This window comes from Notamacropus eugenii, chromosome 4 (genome assembly GCF_028372415.1).
Source record: "Notamacropus eugenii isolate mMacEug1 chromosome 4, mMacEug1.pri_v2, whole genome shotgun sequence".
NCBI classification, from domain to species: Eukaryota; Metazoa; Chordata; class Mammalia; order Diprotodontia; family Macropodidae; genus Notamacropus; species Notamacropus eugenii.
This window is the reverse complement of record NC_092875.1, coordinates 417,127,052-417,146,730: the sequence shown is the minus strand read 5'-3', so window position 1 is coordinate 417,146,730 and position 19,679 is coordinate 417,127,052. Positions and strand designations below refer to the sequence as shown.

Here is a 19,679-nt window from a genome sequence, read left to right as displayed (position 1 = left end):
TTGGCTTCAATACTTTTCACTTTAAACACATCTTTCATTTCCAGTAACATTCTAGTTCCTGATGGGAGAAAGGGAAGGAGGACTGCCCTCTACAGGGACAAGAGTTCTGGGGTTGAAGTCAGGAGAACCAGGTTCAAGGTTTAGCTTTTATCTGGACTCTTAGCCTTAATCCTAGTGCCGTATCTGCCTTTTACCTTGCTTCAATGCTACTGGGCCCTGGACCACATGTTCCCAAACCTTCTTGATCCCCATGCTACTTGGCTTTCAGTAAACCTATCCATACTCCCCATTTAATAATAAGAAAGAGAGATTCTAGAGTTTGTATCCATGTCAGCATAAGAAATAGAATCGATTGATTAAGTTAAACAGGCTAATATAATTATTTGTCTATTCTTCCCTATATCTCTTTAACAAGCCTCTTATACCCCAGAGTGGGGCAGAGGATTGTAGGGGTACTCCAGCCTGGGAATCCTGGCACTAGAGCTCTGGGTAAAATGAGACATTTCATCCCTTCACTTAATGAGACACTCCTGTTTCTGTGGGGGATTGGAGTGAAACTGTCTGTGAGTTTACATTAAAGACGAGGAGGAAGGGAAGGAAAAGGATTTCCCCCAACCCCACTCCCATACAATGCTGCTGTAGTGCCCCATTGCAGTTCTGTTTGGGAATATGCCTAAACATGGGGAAGGCTGGAGCCCCAGTAGTCCCACTTGCATCTAATTACAGCTCTTGAGAACCGCCTAATACAAGTTCTAGGAGGGGTATCCCAGAGGAAGCACACCCTCTTCAAGCCATTTCAGAAAGATATGTTCCCTTGGGAGGGATAACCAGGCAAAAGGGGTCCTTGTGTGAGCAAATATAGCACTGGTTGCCTGTCTCATTCCGAACCCCCACAAAGACTCTCATTGCCAAGTCCGTGGGAACTCAGCACTTAGATAAACTCCACATGGTGCAGAACTAGAAGAAAAACAAGATAATCGTGCTTATTTCAGTGTCTGTCTAACTCCAAAGCAGCCTAACCGCAGGCCTGACCTAGCCAAGTTGTTTCTGGCCCATCTTCAAAGTATATCCAGCTTTCTGGCATTGTATCTCCCTCAGAATCTTGAGGCACCGAGTACTGTCCACTCTGGTGAACCACTGGTAACTGTGCCAGCTCTGTCACTGGCAGAAATGTGGACTGTGAGAAGCTTTCAGAGTATTACAATGCGGCCTTCCTGGGCTTTGTTTTCTAGATTTCCTCCATTTTGGTTAAGCTGTCAACTCTAGCTATGACAGAAAGTTGTGTTACATGCTATATTAGAACATGAACTGGAGTAGAACAGTGATGAGAAGAGGGCTGAGTGAGCAAAGACTCTGGTGAGAAGTGACTTAGGAGGGCCACCATTTTACAGGAAGCATGGCACCATGAGTCGAATACTGAACGTAGGTCAGGAAGTCCTGGGTTCAAATATCACTTCTAATACTTAATAGTTTTGAGATGCTGAGAAAATCACTTAGTCCCTCCTTTAGTTTCTCTGTTTCTTCATCTATGAAGGGGAGAAGGTATCCATCTCACAGGATTAGTATCAGGTTATGTTTGTAAGTTAGGTAGCTCAGTGGATAGAGGTCCAGGCCTGGAATCAGGAAGACCTGAGTTCAAATCCATCCTCAGATATGTTGTGTGACCCTGGGCAAGTCACTTAACTCTGTCTGCCTCAGTTTCTTCATCTATAAAATGAACTAGAGAAGGAAATGGCAAACCACTCCAGTATCTTTGCCGAGAAAACCCCAAATGGGGTCACGAAGTCAGAAATGAATGAAAAATGACTGCACAACTATGTTTGCAAAGCACTTTGCAAATTTTAAAACTATAAATGTTATATTACAATGATGAATCTGAAAACTCTGCTTTTAAAATAATGCATTTTAAAAATGCATTTAGAGATGATTTTAGTGACCTTGTAGTTATTCTGTTATAATGCCTGCTAAAAATAATATGAATATTTGAAATGTCTAAATAAATTTAATAACATATCATAATCATATAGATAGCATTTTGTAGTTTACTTACCTCACATCAACTCTGACTTAGGTAGAGCAAGTAATTTTACTGTCTCTTTTTTACAGATGAGGAAATTGAAGTTCATAGCAGTTAAAAGACTTGCCCAAGGTTCCCTAATGCAGCATTAGCAAAAGAATCCCAGTCTTCTGACAGTGTGTGGCAACTGGTGGATATGCCTTATACAGCACTGAACAAAAGATATTCACAGAGCCGCTTTGTACAGTTTGACATTTCTATCCTGTCTATCTCTGCATCTAAACCAGTAGCTGAGTTTGGGTTGCTTTATGTCTGGAAAAAAATTAAGCTAAAGGGCAGGAAAAAGTAGGAAACAGCGGAATGCATGGGAGTGGATATATAAAAGGAAATAGATCACATCCAAAGAAAATAGAAGTCAGTGGTGGGCAGCTAACCAGAAAGAGGAAGACAGAATACAAAAGGAGAATAGGAGGGAACGAAGAGAGAACAAAAGTGTTGGGTGCAGGGGAAATGAGGGAAAGACTGGCAATATTCTTACTGGTGAAATCTCAAAAGGGTTATGGTGGTTAAAAAATAAAAGAATCCATTGTGGGTAATCAGAAAAAAACAATACTCAAGGTTCCAAGGATAGAAACATATTTTTAAAAATTGCAACTCAAAAGACAGTGGATTTGATACATATAATTTTGGCTTACCAGAAAACTATTCAGGGATGTATTTATTACATATATTGAAGTATATAAAATGGGAAAAGTCCTTGTGGATAGGGATTATTTTTTCCTATTTTTGTATTCCCAGCCTCTAGAGTAGTGCCTTGCACATAGTAGGGACTTAAAAATGCTTGTTTAATTGAATTTGATTGAATTAAAAGAAGTCAAGCCACTCCATGTAAATATGAGAAAAATAAATACTTTTCAAGTGGAAACATTCTGAGGTGAAAGGGAAATGTGTTTTAGAAGTCTCTGAGTCCAACTTTTGACTTAATAAAACAAATTATGGAAATTTTATTTATGTGAAAAATCCACGGTGTTGAAAAATTGAGTGCCCCACATTTTCTATAAACAGGCACATAGTGTTCTGCCCACAAATATATGAAAAGCACATATTGAATATCTGCTTTGAATATTTGACTTGGGGAGAAATCATCCCTAGTTTGGTTTGCCTCTTAAAGAGCAATATCTTTTAAAAAGGCCTTCTTCTCAATCCAAACAGCATCACGTCATCCTCACCTCAAAGAGATGATGGGAAAATGCTGACCTTGAGGGCTATCTGCCTTACTTAGGGAAACCAGAGACCTTCTTCTAAATATTTTTATAGCGTACAGAATTGTCTTTCCAGGTAGCTCTAAGCCTTTGGAGAAACAAAAAAGCCCTTAGTGAATTCTTAGTGATTGGAATTGAGGCCCAGATGACATCTTTTTCTTTTCCTTTTTTAAGTTTTATTGAATTCTTAGTGATTGGAATTGAGGACCAGATGACATCTTTTTTTTTTTCCTTTCTTAAGTTTTATTGAATTCTTAGTGATTGGAATTGAGGACCAGATGACATCTTTTTTTTCCTTTTTTAAGTTTTATTGACGTTTTGTTTTTGCGTTACAAATATTTCTAGATTACTACTGCCCATGAGAGCTCTCTTTAACAAAGTAAAACAATTAAGCAATGCTAACAGTACAGTGACCTCATCTGAAAGTTCTTTCTAGGCCTGTAGTTCATGGTTCTTTGTAATTTTCATGATTCTGAATGTCCCCTCTGCAGTCATAAACTCTGTATGTTGGTTGGCTTTTACATGTGGACATATGTTTCTATTTTATATGGTCTTATCTGTTCCCTCTTTAATTGCCCCACCGCCTTGATGCAAACATACTTTAAAGGGCGTCCCCAAAAGAGTCTCTCCTAGTGCTCTGCTAACAGCTAATAGGCATCCAATGATCATCTTAATGACACATCAAAAACTCAAACTGAGGTTCAGAAAACCTGACTTGTAGATGCAAGAGCTTACACAAAAGCCATACCACCTTCCAGGAGGATTCTCTGCTTTATCAAAAGCCTCACCATGGGATTTTCTTAAGTAACAAGCTATTCTCATTAACTAGAAACAATATTAATAACTTTGTAAGATAATTCCAGCATAATCATACATGGAACTTAAGACAAATACATTGCCTGCTCAAAACTTTTCTAGAGTATACGTACTGTGTAAAATGAAGCAAATATCATCACATGACTATCCATGACATTTTTTCTGAGAAGCTTCTAGAGTTTACCATCATATGTCAGCTTTTTTTAACCAGAAAATTGTTGGTGATGTTTTTGTCTTTGTAGATGGAACTCGTACGCTCCACATCTGTCCCAGTGTACTCCTTGAGGTTGGATAGAGAATATGAAATACGAGTCAGATCCAGACAACGTACCTCGGATAAATTTGGGGAGTTCAGTGAAATACTTTATGTAACATTTCCCCAGATGAGCCCTTTTATAAATGATTGTGAAGAGAAAATCAATGGTAATTAAAACCAAAATGGCATTTGTCTACACATACCACTCATTTCTCTGTTACCAAGAGCAGAAACACATCGGGACACAGATTGTAAGGAGGGAAATTGTCTCTCTTACCTTTCTGTTCAAGGCAGACCTGCTTAGGTGAAAAGGAAGGGAAATTGACTTCCAGATTATGTCCTTCATGGCTTTCCAAAGACAAGGGGAAGAGATTGAGTTCTAGATCTTTATGGATAGTTGATAATGTCTCTCAATAAAGCTTTCTCCCTTAGGGCCACTGATATGGTTTTCCTCTAATTTCTGATTAGCCCAATACTGGGATGGGATGAGAAATATTTATCCCTTTCAGAAGCCTTATGACTCCAGAGTCAGGCATATGGACCAAACGAATCAATAGGAATATAGCATGAAGGAATCATCCAAAAATTGCCCTATTTTTCTCAATTTTATTCACATCATTTCTATGGTCAGTTCTGAGCTCCAGTTCTAAAAAAAAAAAAATTGTGAAGCACTTAGAGAGAAAATTTATAGAAGGGTCACAAAGATGAGGAAAGGGCAGCACTCAAAGACTTATAAGGATGAGATTCATATGAGATTCATTTTATTTCACCCATTGAAATAAGGATATATACTTGGGAAGAGAATATGAAATACGAGTCAGGTCCAGATAATGTACCTTGGATAAATTTGGGGAGTTCAGTGAAATGCTTTATGTAACATTTCCCCGGAAGAGGGAAATGTATTATAAATGAATATAAATGTTTTATGTGTATTTTTACTATAAAATTTTTATAAATATTTTTATAAATAAATAATAAAATAAGGAAACAGTACTCATGCTGCCCACTTGGCACTTGAAGTTCTGAGGCTTAATAGTAGTCATTGTGGCCAGAAGGGATTATTGAAAGTTTTGACTTTTAAAAAATGCTCCATAAAATATTAGTCGGCTTCTAAACAAACTAGAGCCTCTGGAACTCCTGTAGATCAATAGAGAAATAACATTTTTCTCCAATGGATAACAAGATGGAAAAGGCATGGGGAGGAGGGAAGGGAAAAAAGAGAAGCACCAAGCTATTAAAGTGGTCCTGTAAAGACTAACCAGATTAAGTAATATGCTATTGACAAGTGAGACAATATTCTAGTATTCTATTTTGTGTTCTTTAAATGTCAACCATTAATATTGTGTGGCTAGTCATCACTCCAAAATCCTTTAACTATTGCCTGTTTCCCTGGTGGACTAAAGAAGTGTATGTTAACTAGAAGCATAAAGGATTTACCTTATTTACATAGGAAAGGAAGAATTTCTTAATGGAATTAAATAATTAAACAAGTCAGTTAATATGTTTAAAGTAGTTTCAACCCTTCAAGCTCTATATATGCTATGATTGTTAATTACCTTTTAAGAGAGTTCATGAAGTTTCCTTCTTTAAATATCTTTAAAAATGAGATTGGTTTTTAGCTACCTGGAATATCTTTAGGATAATGTGGACATTCAGGAAATATTTCAGTCGACATACTGCAGGCTACAGAGAAGTTAACTGTCATCTTTCATATGGGATATACAAGTGGAATCCCATTTTAAAATGCCATTAAAGTGAAAAATCTGTGTAACAAAAGTGATTCTAAACCTCAGCCTATGGCCCACTTACTTTGAGTAGTATTTGATACTATACGTAATAGGATTTTATCCCACATATGGCACCTCTAGTCCTCCAAAGCCCCATTCTAGGAAGTGAATTCAATATTTTCAAAGGCTATGCTAGAAGAATACAAACTCATCTACTTTATCAAGTTGGAAAGGCTTTGAATACAGTCAGTCAAATGTTTATTAAACAGCTACTATGTTCTAGGCACTGTACTAAGCTCTAGAGGCACAAAGGTAAAAATAGTCCTTGCCCTCAAGGAGCTTATATTCCAGTGGAGGAGACAACATGTAAATAACTGGGAACATACAAATAATACATACATATATGTGTTTATATCACACACACACACACACACAGTAGATAAAGATCATCTCAGAGACAAAGCCACTAGCAGCTGGGAGCCATAGACTGTACATCTGTTTTCAGAAGACCTGCGTAAGCTTGAAAATGATTATTCAGAGGGTGATGAGTTTTTTTGCCACCACTTCCAAAGACCATCTACCAAGTCACAGAAGAATCACGATGGAGAAAACCAACACAAACCAACAAAATCTCTTGAAGAATTAAAGTATTGATCCTGTGTAGAGGGAGAGAGACTAGGCATGGGATTTCACTAATATATATCAATAGTTCTCAAACTTCTTGTTCTGTGGACCCCTTTGCACTCTTAAAAATTATTGAGAATCTCTAAAGGATTGTTTTTACTTTAATGACATACCCATATTGGTTTCACATGGGCTAAAGCATTGAAAAATAAATACCAACAATCTATGAAATTACTTCGTAGTTGTATAAAGTTTTATAACATAGTTTTATAAAGGAGCAAAACAGTTTTTGTGTGCTGAATGAGTAAATCTTGAACTACTTTTGATGACTTGGGCAGGTAGGTGGTGCAGTGGAAAGAGTGCTAGGCCTGGAGTCAGGAAGACCTGAATTCAAATCTTGCCTCAGAGACTTATTAGCTGGGTGACCTTGGGCAAGGTCCTTAACCTATTGCCTCAGTTTCCTCATCTGTAAAAGAAGGATCACAATAGTAGCTACTTTACAGGGTTGTTGTGAGGATTGAGTGAGATAATAACTATAAAGTGCTTGTGGTGCCTGGTACATAGTAAGCACTATATAAACGTTCGCTATCGTGATTGTTGTTAAGTGAGCAGAGATACTCTTCTAGGACAGCACCAATGTTTGTGGTTTCTCTCAGTTTCCAGATAAAATGGCTCCTGACTTCACTCAGTGAATAATAACTGGAAATTATTAGAAGGAAAGCATTAAATCTAGATTTCTCTTCAAAGACTCAAACCTTAGTGATTTTTTATTTTGCATTTCAGATTTCCAGTTCCCATGGTTCTTGATTATTATCTTTGGAATATTTGGGCTGACAGTGGTGTTATTTGTGTTCATACTTTCTAAACAACAAAGGTAGGTTTGAAACAGTCTTCTTTAAAAGGTGTTTGTTGTTATTTTTTGTCAATGGAGCTATTAGACTTCCATTCCTTATCCAGTTTATGTTTCTTGTTAGATTTCCCCAAAAATTGTAAGTGAAAATGAAAAACAAAATCCAGTTTAACTTTATACGTAGTTCCATATTCATGACAAGTTTGGCCTGCTCCACATACCATTGGTTGTTTACTGGTTTAGACTCCATAATCCTTGGCTACAAATTCTTTAAGAATTACAAATTATATTCCTAGAATATATATGTCTACACACACTGATTTGTGTCTGCCTGGTAAAGTCATTTTGGAGGTCTTGTCTGCTCATTTCTTAGCTTCAGATCCTTTACTCTTTTTTCAAATTCTAGTTCAAACAAAATAATGAAACTGTACTGCAAAATCACAGGTATATATCCTGTAAAAGTATGCTAAGCCACCAGGCTATCAATGAGTTCTTGTCTGGTCTGACCTTGTGTTTAAATACATATGGAGTAAAGAAGAGATATAAAGCAGGCAACAAACAAATTTAAAAAATAAACATTTTAGCCCTAATATTCTTGATATGTCAGATAAAGTGGAGTCTGGACTTAAATTATTTTAATTATAACTATCATATACCACTCTTCACATTCTCCTTCATGTATCCAGGACAAAACCTTAGAGAGGTAGAAAGTGCACTGGGATAGATCAAAGGAACCTGGGTTCTTCTTCCTCCTTTCCCACTGCTGTGTGACCTTAAAGAAGTCACTTACCTTATACAGACTTCATCTTCAGCATCTATAAATGAAGGCATTTAACTAGTGATCTCTAAGGTCTCTTTTAGGATTAAAACTTTATGATCATGACCTGAATACCTGAATACCTCTTGGTTTAAGTAACTCAATACATAATGTGGAAGTTTATTACAAAGAGTATAAAGTAGCTTCAAAGATTATTAGACATCACCAAAAGCTTTGCATTTTGGGGAGTATATGTATTGCCATATTGCTCCCACTGCCAGCACCAGAATAAGGTCTAATATTCAAATCCTGGTCCAGTCTGAGGTAGAGCTGGTTAAAACTATAAGCATAAATTCCATCTACCACCATGCTACAAAGAAGAGTTGTGTTTTGAGTTTGGTTTATTCAGAGGTTTGTAGTGGTGGTGCTTGCCATTGTTGTTTTCTAAAGAGAAAAGTACAGCTTCTGAGCTTTCTTAAAGTGAGTCACAGCTATAGTCTATAATTCCCAGAAGGCAAAGAACGTACTGCCAGACTGTACAATCATGCCAAGATTCTTCAGCTTAGTACATGATATGATACTTTTCTTGGGGATGTATCTTTGATTTGTGATGCAATTCATTGGAAAAAATAAGTTGGACTATACAAAGTTTCACTTAGCATACAACTTTTCAGGAACATTTCCATTTCCTATATCTAGAGATGCCTATAATATAGGAGATTGGTAACGCTTGCAAGATGCTTGGGGGCAAAAATACAAATCTGTTTATGTTCTAGTTGCATGTGGGCACTTTGAAGCAATGTCAACAATTTAAAATAACTTAGATAAAAGCCAAATTATCTACCATTTGAATACGTAAGTATGTATAGCTGATGAGCTAGTTGGGGCAAAGCTAATATATATGGAGCTGATATACATAAGCACAGTAGCTTACTATAAAGTAAGATGATTCAGTCTTTTAAAAATTGTTTTATTTATGGCTTTCATTTTCATAACACATGAATTGTTCAATATGTCTCCCTCCCCTACCCATAAAGTCTTTCCTTCTAACAAAGAAGAAAAAAAGAAAAATCAGTCAAACTAACCAATATTTTAATTGAATCAAATATTTTAACATGCAATGTTCACATCTATAATCCTTTATCTCTGCAAAAGAAGGAAAGAGGTATATTCTTATATTCTTCTTCAGGGTCAAATTTAATCTTTATAGTCACACAGACTTCATTTATGATTGTTTTGTTATTTTTTCCATCTATATTGTTAGAGCCATTGTATATATTGTTTTCCTGGCTCTGCTTATTTCAATTTGCATCAGATCATTTAAGTCTTCCTAGGCTTCTCTGCATTCTTCATATTCATTGTTTTTCATAATACAGTGATGTTCCATTACATTCAAGTAGCCACAGTTAAAGTAATTTACTCCCAGCCACAGATCATCAGGAAACATTGTAAAAACCAAGTGAATTAAGGTGTACATTATTTAATTAAGTAGAAGAAAAGAACAGAATCCTCCCAACTGGCAGGCACATAATGCATTTCACAGATAAGGGAGCAAGAGACAAAGAAACTTGCCTAGTGTCAACACACCTAACAAGTAACACAGGCTGAACTTGAACCCAGGCACCTTGTCTCTCAGTCTGAGGCTCTTTTCTATTCTGCCATTGAAAAAGAGGGGCACATGGCATTATGTGGTATTACTAGCTGTTCTAGGATATTTGGTTATATTGTCACTATATTTCTGTATTTGGGGAAAGAAGTCAAATGAGAGAAATAGTCTTTGAGGGATACAGAATCAACAGGATGTTACAAGACATGCTTCTGCATTTATTCCCATCTGAAAGTTGGTGGTTAACCTGCTGAGTCAGCACATTGGAGGCTTGACTCAAAGGAAGCAAGGACCACCCAGAAAAGGCAGGTGAGAACATTCTGAAAATGACCTTCTCATTGAATCTATTCACACTGATGTCTTCAAACTACAGCCAAGCCCTGGAATGGTCACAGTATTTGATCAGCTTTTCCTACTGCCAAGATAGAGATAGTTACTTTCCATACCTTCTTTGTGAACCCACAAAACAATTCTGTCAGGGAGCAGCATGTCCTAGAACTAGGATTCTTCACCTTTTTTTTATGTCACAGACCCCTTTGGTGGTCTGGTGAAATCCATAGACCCCTTCCCAAAGTTATGTTTTTAAATGTACAAGATAAAACACATAAGATTATAAAGGAAGCCGATTATATTGAGACACCATTATAAAAAAAAAAATGTTAAACAAGTTTATGGACACCAGGTTAAAAAATCCCTAACCTAATGTATAGAGGACTGATCTAGGAGCAAAAAGACCTGGGTTCAAGTCCTGCCTCTCACACGTATTATTAGCTTTATAACTTCGGACAAGCCATTTAAATTCCTAATGTCCAGACAACTTTTGTCCCTTTTTTTCCCTTTTTCTTTCTTTTTTTCTTCCTTCCTTCTTTTCTTCCTTCCTTTTTTTTTCTTTTCCTTCCTTTTTTCCATCCTTCCTTCCTTCTTATTTTCTGTCTTTCTTTTTTGAGGCAATCAGGGTTAAATGACTTGCTTAGAGTCACACAGCTACTAAATGTCTGAGGTCAAATTTGAACTCAGGCCCTCCTGATTCCAGGGTGAGTGCTCTATCCACCGCCACCTAGCTGCCCCCAGGCACGTTCTAAGACTATAAATGGACGAATTGTTGTTGACTTGCTTTGACAGAGAAAACATTCTCACTGAGTTCCTTAATCTCTTAGGATCTCAGGGCTAGACCCTCCTGCCCCTGCCCTCTCCCAAGTCATAGTTCCCCCCCCCTCCCCCCAGCCTGCTCAAACAAAGACCCTGTCAAAGGCTGCCATTGTTCTTTGGATCAAACTTTAGCTCTAGTTTGGAGGTGGAGGTAGAAGATAAGTAGTGAAAAGTAAGATTTAAATGATGGAGATGGTATCATGAAATGATAACTAGATTAAGAATTAGAGCATCTACATTTTTATCCAGCTCTGCCACTTCTACTGACACTGAGCAAAACCATTCACTTTAACTGTAAAATGTAAAGGTTGGAGTAGATTGTCTATAGGATTTCTGCCCTATAGATTGTACTGAGATGCATCATGTAGTTGTGGGGAAAAAAAATCATAGATTTAGAATCAGAGGACTCTGATTGGAATCCTGGTTACTCCCTGCATGATCTCAAGCAGTCATATAACATCTCTGGCCCTCATTTTCATGATCTGCAGTTAAAGGGATGGACCAAATGACCTCTGAAGTGCCATCCCCAGCTACGATTCTCATAAATATGATCTCAAATAAATATGATTCTCGTAAATCAACTCTTACCTTCAATTATTTTAGTAAGTTATATGATTAAAAAAAAAGTATAAGAAGGTTGAAATGGGCAGTGAGATGAGTGGTGTACACAGTAGTTGTGCTTTAATATCTGAGACTGGAAGACTTAAATACTCAAATACATCATTAATCTCAGTAGACAGTGTGACCTAATGGATAGAGGGTTGGTCTAGGAGCCAAAAAAAAGGAAATCCCTTATTTTTCTTCGCATTGTTTGGGGTTTTTTAATTAAACAAAAGGTCACCTATAGTTGCTTTGTTATAACTAACCCAGAAACTATCCTTGAATCTCACTCTAGGAAGTGAAAGCTAGTCACCAACCTTATGTATGCATCAATGAAGTAGGTTACAAAAGAGTTGCCTCTGATTTAAAACTGACTATAGTAAAAAGTTTATTTTGCTGCACTGATTTCTACCCAATCCTACAATTTTTCTTTACTTCCTTTTGCCTCTACCATTTTCTTCTCTTTCTTCCCCTTCTTAATGATGACATTTCTGGAATAAAGACAATATTATATTTTCTACCCCTTGAAAGAATGAAACTTATAGTTTTAAACTCAATCAGACCATTTTTAAAAAGTTGTTTTGTTTTTTTTCTCAAGGATCAAGCTGCTGATTCTGCCCCCAGTTCCAGTTCCAAAAATTAAAGGGATCGATCCGGATCTTCTCAAGGTATTCACTAACCCTTTTGACCCAAGGCTAGTCCTGAGGCAGAGAAAAGATTAAGGAAGGTTTCACTGAGCATTCTTGCCTAGGACACTGCTTCACATTAATTTGGGGTTCCTTTCCTCCCAAAGAGAAAAACTTTACAATATAAATTTCCTCATTTTATTACTTGAATGTAGTGACCTGAGATGTTTTGAAAATAAATTTCATGATATTCACAATATTAATCAGTCAATAAGCATTTATTAGGCAAAATGCAAAAGCAAATATGAAATAGTACCTGCCTTCCAAGAGTTCCTGTTCTGTAAGGGGAGACAACATAGACATATACAAGTACAGACACAATGTACATAAAGAAACTACAAAGTAATCTGGTAAGAGACACAGATGTGATATTGATAGGGGAATGGACCAACAGATAAAGACTATATCTTTCGATTTGTTGAAGAGGTATAATTCTTCCAGGATTTAAAAGGCATTCAAATATCATATGTAAAAAAGTAAATTAGAATGTAGTATGGTAATGATGGTTATGCACCTCTCTGGGGATTGGTCAATACTTCTTAATAGCACTTTAATAAAGGGTCCTCTCTAGGGCTTCCCTAGATGGGGTATAAAGAATTCACAGTTCTGAGCTGAAAAAAGCAAATAATTTAGAATGAGGAAGCATTACTGATATCTCACATGGCAACCCTAAACATGCAAATAGGCTACATTAGTTAGGACAAGCCTGACTTTGCCTGTAGGTAAGCAAGACCCCAACCATGAGAAGACATAGTTGCTTCTCTTAGATACAAGAGTTTTGAAACAAGGTAAAACCCAGAAGGGATCCCATCCCTTTAGGATAAACTGTCAGTGAAGCTTTCCATCTGAAGTACAAGCAACCACTTTCTTTGAGAGAATAATACCAAAAAGTGCTGAGATAGATAGATAGATAGATAGATAGATAGATAGATAGATAGATCAATCAGTGTGTATATTATTCCCTCTTAGTCCTAAAAGCTATTGCTCATCCCTCTGAACTACAAATCTCAAGATGCTAGTTAGTCCTGAAATATTAGTATAAATGTATGAGTGAACTGGCTCACACCTAAAGCAGTTGCCACCTCTATTCAGCCCTGCCATTTTAACTTCTGAATACAGCATACCCATAGCAGAGGAACCAACTGCTATTTCCTACCATACTCAGTTCAAATATATCACCAAGGGTTTCAGTCCTCACCAAGCTCAGTTATTTTCAAACTTTGGCATGGACTCCAGCTCCCAGACCCCTCTGGTGCCCCTTGCAATCTTTTGAAGCTGAAAAAGAGAGCAGAGTCCCTCTATTTCACATCATTACTTCTAGAATGAGGCTCACCAAACTTGCATACTCCCAGAATTAAACCCTTATTGGCTAGTCCTCCCTGTTATATATCTATTTCCTTTTTTTATAGAGGGAATGTGGCATAGGGAATAGAAGAACTGAGTTCAAACCCTACCTCAAGTTACTCAAACTCCCTGTGTAGCAGGGACTTATCTACTAAGTCAAAGATGGGTTGTAATCTTCATCAAACATATAATAATTACTTATAATGCTTGTTGATAATGCATTTTAGAAAGAAGGCAGATATTATGCTGGTAAAGTCTTAGATATTGAATGTATTTGTGTATTTTATGACACATTAGTGTCATAATTCATTGGGTATTTATTGTTTTTATTATTCCCTTGCTAAGTGATAAACTGTATGATCAAACTAAATATCTCCTCACAGTATTTTGTTTTTCTTCATTTCTGCAGAAAGGAAAACTAGAAGAGGTAAACACCATCTTAGCCAGCCACGAAAGCTATAAGCCTCAATTCTACAACGATGATTCTTGGGTAGAGTTCATTGAACTGGACATTGACGACCCTGATGAAAAGACAGAAGAATCTGACACAGACAGACTTCTAAGCAGGGACCACCAGAAATCCCTGAATTACCTTGGAGCAAAGGATGATGACTCTGGACGTACAAGCTGTTATGAGCCAGACATTCTGGAGACTGATCTGAGCGCCAGTGACTCATGTGATGGGACTTCAGACATTGCCCAGTCACAGAGGATGAAAGGGAAAACAGATCTCTTATGCCTTGATCAGAAGAATGATGGGTCACCTTCTAATTGTGATAATCCAACTACTAATCCACCCAACGGTGTCCTCCTTTCAGAAGGTAGCAAGCCAAGACCACTTCTTACAAGTGGGATTGAGTCGACTGGTCTACCTGTCCATACTCAGCTGAGCAACCAGAGTTCACTGGCAAACATTGACTTTTACGCCCAGGTGAGCGACATTACTCCTGCAGGAAGTGTTGTTCTTTCACCCGGGCAAAAAAATAAGGCAGGGATATCACAGTGTGATGGGCACCCAGAAGTGGCCTCACTGTGCCAAGCAAACTTCGTCATGGACAATACCTACTTCTGCGAGGCAGATGCGAAAAAGTGTGTTTCTATGGTCCCTCATGTCGAGCCAGAGCCCCGGGTGGAGCCGAGCTTTAGCCAGGAAGATGTTTACATTACCACAGAAAGCCTTACCACTACTGCTGTGAGTTCCGGAATAGCAGGAGGGCCTTCAAATTCTGAAATGCCGGTCCCTGACTATACCTCCATTCACATAGTACAGTCTCCCCAGGGCCTTGTACTCAATGCTACCGCGCTGCCTGTGCCTGACAAAGAATTCCTCACCTCGTGTGGCTATGTAAGCACAGACCAACTGAACAAAATCATGCCCTAGCCTTTCTTTCGTTTACCTTGCGCATATATATTTAATGGCATAAAGATGGCTTGGGCTAGTCCGCTTCAACCAAAATAATGTTTAAACATTTTTTTTGGCGGTTCTTAAGCGCTTTTTCCTGAAATGTTGAAACATGATAAACACACACAAACACACAAGCATTAATCAGACTCTTTCCTGTTGTGAATTGTAGATATTTTAAAGCATCGTCTCTCCAAGACCATCGAGTAGCAGTGATTGTCTTATTATTGTGGGTGTTGATTTTGTGATACTAAACATTGAATGACTATGTTTTTAATGTATAGTAAATCATGCTTTTTGAAAAAGCTAAAATCAGGTGGTTTTGCAGTTCAGGAGAATTTAATGCAAATCGTATCATACACTGAGTTGTTTGATGTTTTTTAATCGATGATTGGAAAAACTAAATAAAATATAAACAGAAAGGCAGAAGTAGTTTGGGTAAGTAAAACATTTATTTTGACATACAAATTGATAAAGATATTTTAATATTCTAGACTTAAAGCACGGCTGTTTTATATTACGGTACACAATGTGTACTGTAATTTATACTGATCCATCTAAAGAATGTATTTGTTGCAATTTTTCCAAAGCTAGTTTTGGTTTTTGGGCATTGCAGCAAAAATAAGAAGCAAAAATGAAATAAAATAAAATAACAAAAAAGTTAGTTTTTTATAGGGTCATTTTTATACCTCCAAAAAAAAGAATCCTTAGATAATTCTAAAATGATTATAGTGACTTACTTTATTAGATCATATCCATCTTACCATAAGGTGTTTTTGTTTTCAGTGTACTTATACATTTTTAAGTTTTCAGGCAAACTTTAAGTTGTACAAAACAGTAAGAGCAAAGAATCCGTTCACCACCATATTCCAATCCATGCCCATGTCAGTAGGTATCAAGAGGAGTAAAAGTTAGAGCAGACATTTCTTTGCCAGAACATTTAAATACTGCAGTTGCACCTTGAGCAATTTTGAGCCCATGGGAGAATGCAAAATGAGCACTGTAGCCTTGGCATCTATATATCTTTGCATATAGGGCCTGATTTGTATCCCATTGTTTTCGTAAGTGGGGGAGTAGGTACATGAAGCATTCTGTAAGTTGAAACCAGACGAAATGAAGTGAACAGGGAACAGAGGGCAATGTTATTCAGGAAACTTGGTTTGAGTTGTATTTGGGGGGGTTCCCCCATAGCTATAGACAGCCTCCATCTTTCAGGATAATCAGGGACAAGAGCAGCATAAATAAATGAGATTTATGGATAACACAAGATCCCACAAACCAAAATCAATAACTTTTTCCCATGCCAAACTTTTTTCTTAGGGCTTCTTGTGTGTTGTAAAACTGTCTGATCTGAGTCACCTCCCTTCATTTTTCCTCTAGCATCCCCTCAAAAAATGTTAGTAAAGAGTGAGACAGCTGCAAAATCAGGCAATAGGAAAGAAAAGGGAGGATCTATGAAATTCACAAACCAGATAATCAATCTCTGAATACACACTATTGTCCTTAGTAGATGTGAGGAGAGTTCTCCAAAGAGTACATTATGAAGCAGGAAAACACTATCTGGGTGAGAGAATGTACTTCATTTGAAGCAGCAACAATACACAAACTAAGACAGATGGAACTTTGAATTTTAACTTCTCCGTCAGTGGGATTTACCCATTAAACACAGGCATCTTTAAGACGTAAACAACATCGGGGACTTTTAGTCCCTTTTGTCCTGCAAGAACTGCAGCCAGTTGCTGGAGCTGGGTTTGGAAAGTCCAGCATGTGACTTTGTAGTAAGTGCTTATTAGATCTTCTGCTAACTTGCTACTGCAGTTTTCTAACAGCTCCATTATTTAGTTTCATGTAAGATTTCATAAATGTAACACTAATTCAATTAAAGCTACATATGTTTTTGGAAGAAGTCTCTTACTATACTCAAATAGGCTGACAAAGTTTCTATAGCCAAAAATAGTTTAAAAAAATACCTCAATCAAGCTCAGAATGTTATTTTGGTACTTTACTGGTTATACAAGTCATTATTCACCAGTATGAATAGTTGTGTCTTTCGGTTTATATTTAACTTCTTTATGTCTGTGGATTTTTTCCCTTCAAAGTTTAATAAATTTATTTTCCTGGATCCTTGAAGATGTGTTTTTTTGTTATCAAATGCCAACATAAAAAAATTATGATTGATTATGCACTGCAGATTTCTGGTTCCGTAAGAAGAGTTTGCCATCAGGGATTGGGGCCAGTTTGGGTCAGCGTAAAAACTAAAATAAGTCCAGGGAAGGAAGGAGATGTTGGCTTGTGCTAAGGTATCTTAGTCCAACCAGAACCAGGCCATGGATAGATTAAGCAATTCCCCACAAAATTTGAGAACTCCAACAAGGCCCCACCTGCTTAAAGAAAATACTTAAAAGTGAATAAGCTGTTCAATGGAAGTGAAATGAGATCTTAGCTCAAATCAAGAGACCCCAATCTCATCCAAGGAGAAAATCTCTGAAGTCTCTAAGGAGAAAAGCTGGAAATCAGAGAACTGTTGAATAGCCAGTTTTTCCTATATGTCTGCAGTTTCCAAAGTCTTTTTACTCTCTCTTGAAGAGTATCTTGAAAACACATGTGTTTCTTTCCCAAGAAATGAGCCAACTTCACCCCTTATGCAGTATGCTGATACCCAGCATCACATTGTTTTAGAATTCTCTCCACCAGTCAGAAGTGAACAAATGCAACATGATACAAAACACCCCAAGTCTGGTTGGAAGTCCAGTTACTTATGTGTGAGCTTCTGTGAGTCTTTTTCTTTTTATGCATTTTTGAGGTGAGATAAAGACTATCCTTCTCAACATAATTTTAATACTTCGAGTGCTTGTGCAGGAACTGAGCATACCATCACCTCCAAATAGCATACCCTAAAAATGATTTATACTTTTAATATATTCAGTGATGTTCCTGGAGCAGCTACAAGTAAGGGAAATGAACCAACGAGAGAAACTGACCTTCTGGAAGCAGCTCCAAATATTTATCCTGGTCCATATGAATCCACAGTCTTTGGAGGAAATGCTGGTTCATGTTTTCTAGTAAGGGAAGCAAAGCAAGAAAATAAAATCTTCAGAGACCTAATGAGAATTGTACATTGGCATCAAGGTGCATGATAGGAAATAAGAAAAAAGGAGACGTCTCCTCTCTCAGGCATTATTGTCATGTCATTATTTGAGATTTGGGCCCCTGTTAGCTCAGAGGGTCTTTGTGTTTTTACTGTGGTGTTTGTATAGGCTAGTTCTTTTTCCTTTTGGTTTTGTTAACCCTATCTATGGGCAAAACTGGGTACTGGGGAGTAACTCAAGCCTGAACAAGAGCCAGAAGAGGGCTTAGTACATCATTGTGAGAATTTCAAAGACCCCATCCCAGCCTCAATATATCACAAGATTATTCTGAGTTCACAGTGAAGTTGGACCTGTGGCTACCATCCCCCCAAAAACTGTGTTTCTGAAAATACTCCTTTCATGGAAGTTTTAAAGTTTGTTTAGAAAAATGTAAAATTTCTCCAGCAATGTGTGATACTATCATAAACAAAGGAATAAAACTAAATCCTGCAGAGACTACTGGGAACATTTTCCTAAAGTATATTTCATAACTCTGAATTCTTCTTAGATACCCTGTTGGGAACTGTTAATGTCTGCTGAATGAAAATTACCCTTATCTTTCAGAATAAATATTGACATTTATTTGGTAACATTGCAATAAGAGTATTTACAATTTTTGTGTAAACATCGTTTAGGTTTGTATTTCTTGGATGGTTTAAATTTTTCATTGGATTTCAAGGTAACTTACTAGGGGACATCAGTGGAAGAGAAGGTACTTACACAGATTATGGAATACGGCATAGCACACCAAAATAAATCCAATTGAAATGCTAGCCGTGGTGATAACACTTGAAAAAGAAATTAATAATATAGACATTGCCAAAGAGGAGATGGAATTATTCCTATTTGTAAATTATTTGGTTAGTTAGGAAATCACAGAGAATCAGCAAAAGAGTTATTTGAGGCAATAGCTTCTGTAAAGTATCAAGACACAAAATAAATCCACATGGCGTTAGTATTTCTACATAGCAATAGCAGAATACAAGAAGAACTAATAAAAAGTGACATATAATTCAAAATAGCTATAAAACATATTAAATATCTTGAAACCAAACTACCAAGATACACTCAAGATACATAAATACAATTTACAGTGCTCTCTAAAGAAACAATGACAAATGGGAAAATGTTCATTGTTCATTTTTAAGCCAGGTCCATGTAAAAAAATAACTACCTAAATTAATTTTCAAACTTACTGCTATATAAATCAAACAGTTTGTTCCTTCCTCTCCTCCCTTTCAACTAGTCCTGTTCATTAAGTTTTTTTATTTCATTTTTTGCATCTTTTTCCATAAAGGGTTTCTCTCACTCTCTTCATTGTCCAACTTCTTTTTCTGTCTACTCTAGACCCTCAATCTCTGGTTCATAACTCTTATAATTATCTGAGAAGTTTCTCTCTGTTCTCTGTATTCCTCATGGAATTAAAACTTCTGAGACATTCATTCAGCACTCTCA

At 37.0% G+C, this 19,679-nt stretch overlaps 1 protein-coding gene across 5 annotated transcripts in view; it reads left to right on the top strand.

Annotated features, from left to right (window-relative positions):
* Window positions 1–17,218, top strand: part of GHR (growth hormone receptor) — a 253,968-nt gene extending 236,750 nt beyond the window's left edge. For all 5 annotated transcript variants that reach the window (XM_072605726.1, XM_072605728.1, XM_072605727.1 and 2 more), the window contains 4 exons: window positions 4,338–4,518; window positions 7,486–7,576; window positions 12,263–12,332; window positions 14,104–17,218. In XM_072605726.1, coding sequence (XP_072461827.1) covers window positions 4,338–4,518; window positions 7,486–7,576; window positions 12,263–12,332; window positions 14,104–15,075 — 1,314 coding nt within the window. In that variant the 3' untranslated portion in view covers window positions 15,076–17,218. The remainder of the gene's footprint in view (window positions 1–4,337; window positions 4,519–7,485; window positions 7,577–12,262; window positions 12,333–14,103) is intronic.
* The last annotated feature ends 2,461 nt before the right edge of the window (window positions 17,219–19,679 follow it).